General features: G+C 29.6%; 1 protein-coding gene across 1 annotated transcript; it reads right to left on the reverse strand.

Moving 5' to 3' along the window:
• Positions 1-240: 240 nt before the first annotated feature.
• LOC110262332 (uncharacterized) lies at positions 241-1,869 on the reverse strand. Its single transcript, XM_021113139.2, has 4 exons — positions 1,813-1,869; positions 1,203-1,304; positions 749-1,099; positions 241-321 (listed from the first exon to the last, which is right to left on the reverse strand). The coding sequence occupies exons 2-4, from the start codon at positions 1,302-1,304 to the stop codon at positions 241-243; spliced, it is 534 nt and encodes a 177-aa protein (XP_020968798.1). The 5' UTR covers positions 1,813-1,869.
• Between the last annotated feature and the right edge of the window lie 580 nt (positions 1,870-2,449).

Raw genomic sequence — 2,449 nt, forward strand, 5'->3', positions numbered from 1 at the left:
TTTTTAAAATGAGATTGAAACTATGTATTTAAAGTGACATTTTTAGAATTCAAACTTTAAAATCTCATAATAACCAAAAAGCATAACCTTAAACATCATAACAAGATTTTTAATTCATACACAGTCTCCGAAAATAAAAAATCATAATCCAAAAACAAAGTATCAAAGATTACATTTTTTAATAATTTGTCTTAACATATATCTATAATACTTAATACATAAAATCTTTATCATACAAGATCATGCTTCTTTGTTGCTCGCTCCAGAAGACCTACTTCCTAACTCTCTTGGTGATGGAATCTCACTCTCTTGATCCAATCCCTACAACAAAAATATAATTATGAGCACAATAAAAAAGGATATAAAACTGAATCTGAAACTATTAATATAAAATTATTCAATCAAAAAAGAAAAGAGGATCAAATTTCTGGTCAACAAGGTCCCTCATCATCTTCAAAATTAGACCTTGAACTAAGATTAGGGCTTGATCCTCCACAAGGATCTAATTCATCATCAGCTAGCTACTACTTCAATCTAATTTTGGTTATTATAATATTAACTTAGCTTCTTTAAAATGTTTTTTAGCTTTCTTGCTTGCACCTTTTCATAGGAATCAATTGTTGGTAGGCTTTTAATTAAAAAAGTTAAAGCTAGCTTCCAAAGTCAAATTTTAAATTGACCCAGATTCCCTTAAGATTCCAAATATTACACATGGATAAGGTATTAAGAACATAAATTGTATTTGTACCTGTGAAATTTGTCGAGTAGGGAACATTCCAGCCAATTCCACTGGAATTTTACCTCCTTCCTTAGAAGTAATATAGGAGACTAGTGCTTGCAATTGCGCTTTAACGGTATCCAACTCTTCTTGCACATTTGGACTACAAGTAGATGATGTGCCAGCATCATTTGAAGACCCTAAATTCATCTGACTAATTCTTGTAGTGTTGTTCTTGAAAGCAACTGTTGGAACAGCTCCCATGCCTAAACCTCGAACACGACCAGGGTGCTCTTTCCCAAGAACTACTCCAAGAGCATCAAGAGGAGAATTAACGGTTGATTCCACCGCTTGTTGACTACTATATGCTTCAATCTTCTCCTACATATACAAAAAGAAAGGGAAAGAATCAAACATAATATTATCTTATAAAAAAGAAAGAAAAAGAAATACAAATAAGTTACTTATTGCACTTTAGACTTACCGCTATTTCTTTAGCCTTTTCATTAACATAACTTCCATCTATTTTTCTGTGAGTGATATCCCACATTTGAACCCTACTAACTTCTTTTCCCGTCTCTTCCATCTAAAATTCAAGAAAAGTAGAAAGACTCAATCAAGAAATATATCATCCAAGAAAAGATATGCATAAAATTAAGTAACTAACAGCAACAATATGTTCTATTTGAGAAGCAAAAAAGGAATTTAGAGAAGCAGACAAGGAAGTTAGAAAAATTAAGTAACTAACAGCAACAATATGTTCTATTTGAAAGCCCTGTTTTTCAGTGAAAGTTTTAAGCCATTAAATTAACCCAAGTGGCAAGCAAGATTAAATGTTTATTGTTATTTTCTTTTTCTAAATGCTACCAGCTTCTATTCTTTTGGTTGCACTATCAAGGTTGAACGAAAATGTGCATCAGTGAATGCAGAATGCCTACTAGATACTACCTAACTAACAAATAATTATTCAGCACCGAAAAAATAAAAGCACAAATACATCAACATATATATATATATATATATATATATATATATATATATATATATATATATATATATATATATATATATAATTATTTTATGTTTTTGATTACCAATTCAGCCCTTCTTCTTGCAATTGATTTAGCACCCGAAGTATGAGAAATTATTTGTTTTTGCCGAATTTCTTGATTCCTCTTACAAAGATTCTGCAAGATTAATTTGGACACAATTAATTTGGACACAAAGATTCTCTTAACTTCCTATCAGCCAACTTAAACCATTGAATAAGTTCAGCTTCAAAATAATTAACTCTCAGTGAATCCAACAGTCTTAATTACTCACTAACAGTGATAGAACTCACATGAAATAATTCATTAATTTTTCTTTATTATAAATTTATAATAGTAACTCACTAACAGTGATAAAACTAACAGTGATGTTTGATTCTAGTGTAACTCAAATTCCAGAACTCGTAAACAAAATTTCCAATTTAAGACTTATAATAGTAAGTTAATAACCACACATGGTTACTCAGATTTGATCCAGAGATGACAAACTACTCCAATGTAACGATCAATTATACTTATTTAATTATGGTATATATTATATTTTATACTTTTCGTACACTTCTCTAAATAAAATATTTCTTTTCACATAATAATGTTTTCCTTTATACATTAGACTAGAAGAAGAAAGACGATATAATAATATAACAACTAGCTACTTGCAGCTCTAATTAATACACAACTA

Source organism: Arachis ipaensis, chromosome B10 (assembly GCF_059453495.1).
Source record: "Arachis ipaensis isolate K30076 ecotype BB chromosome B10, ASM5945349v1, whole genome shotgun sequence".
In the NCBI taxonomy this organism is placed as follows: domain Eukaryota; kingdom Viridiplantae; phylum Streptophyta; class Magnoliopsida; order Fabales; family Fabaceae; genus Arachis; species Arachis ipaensis.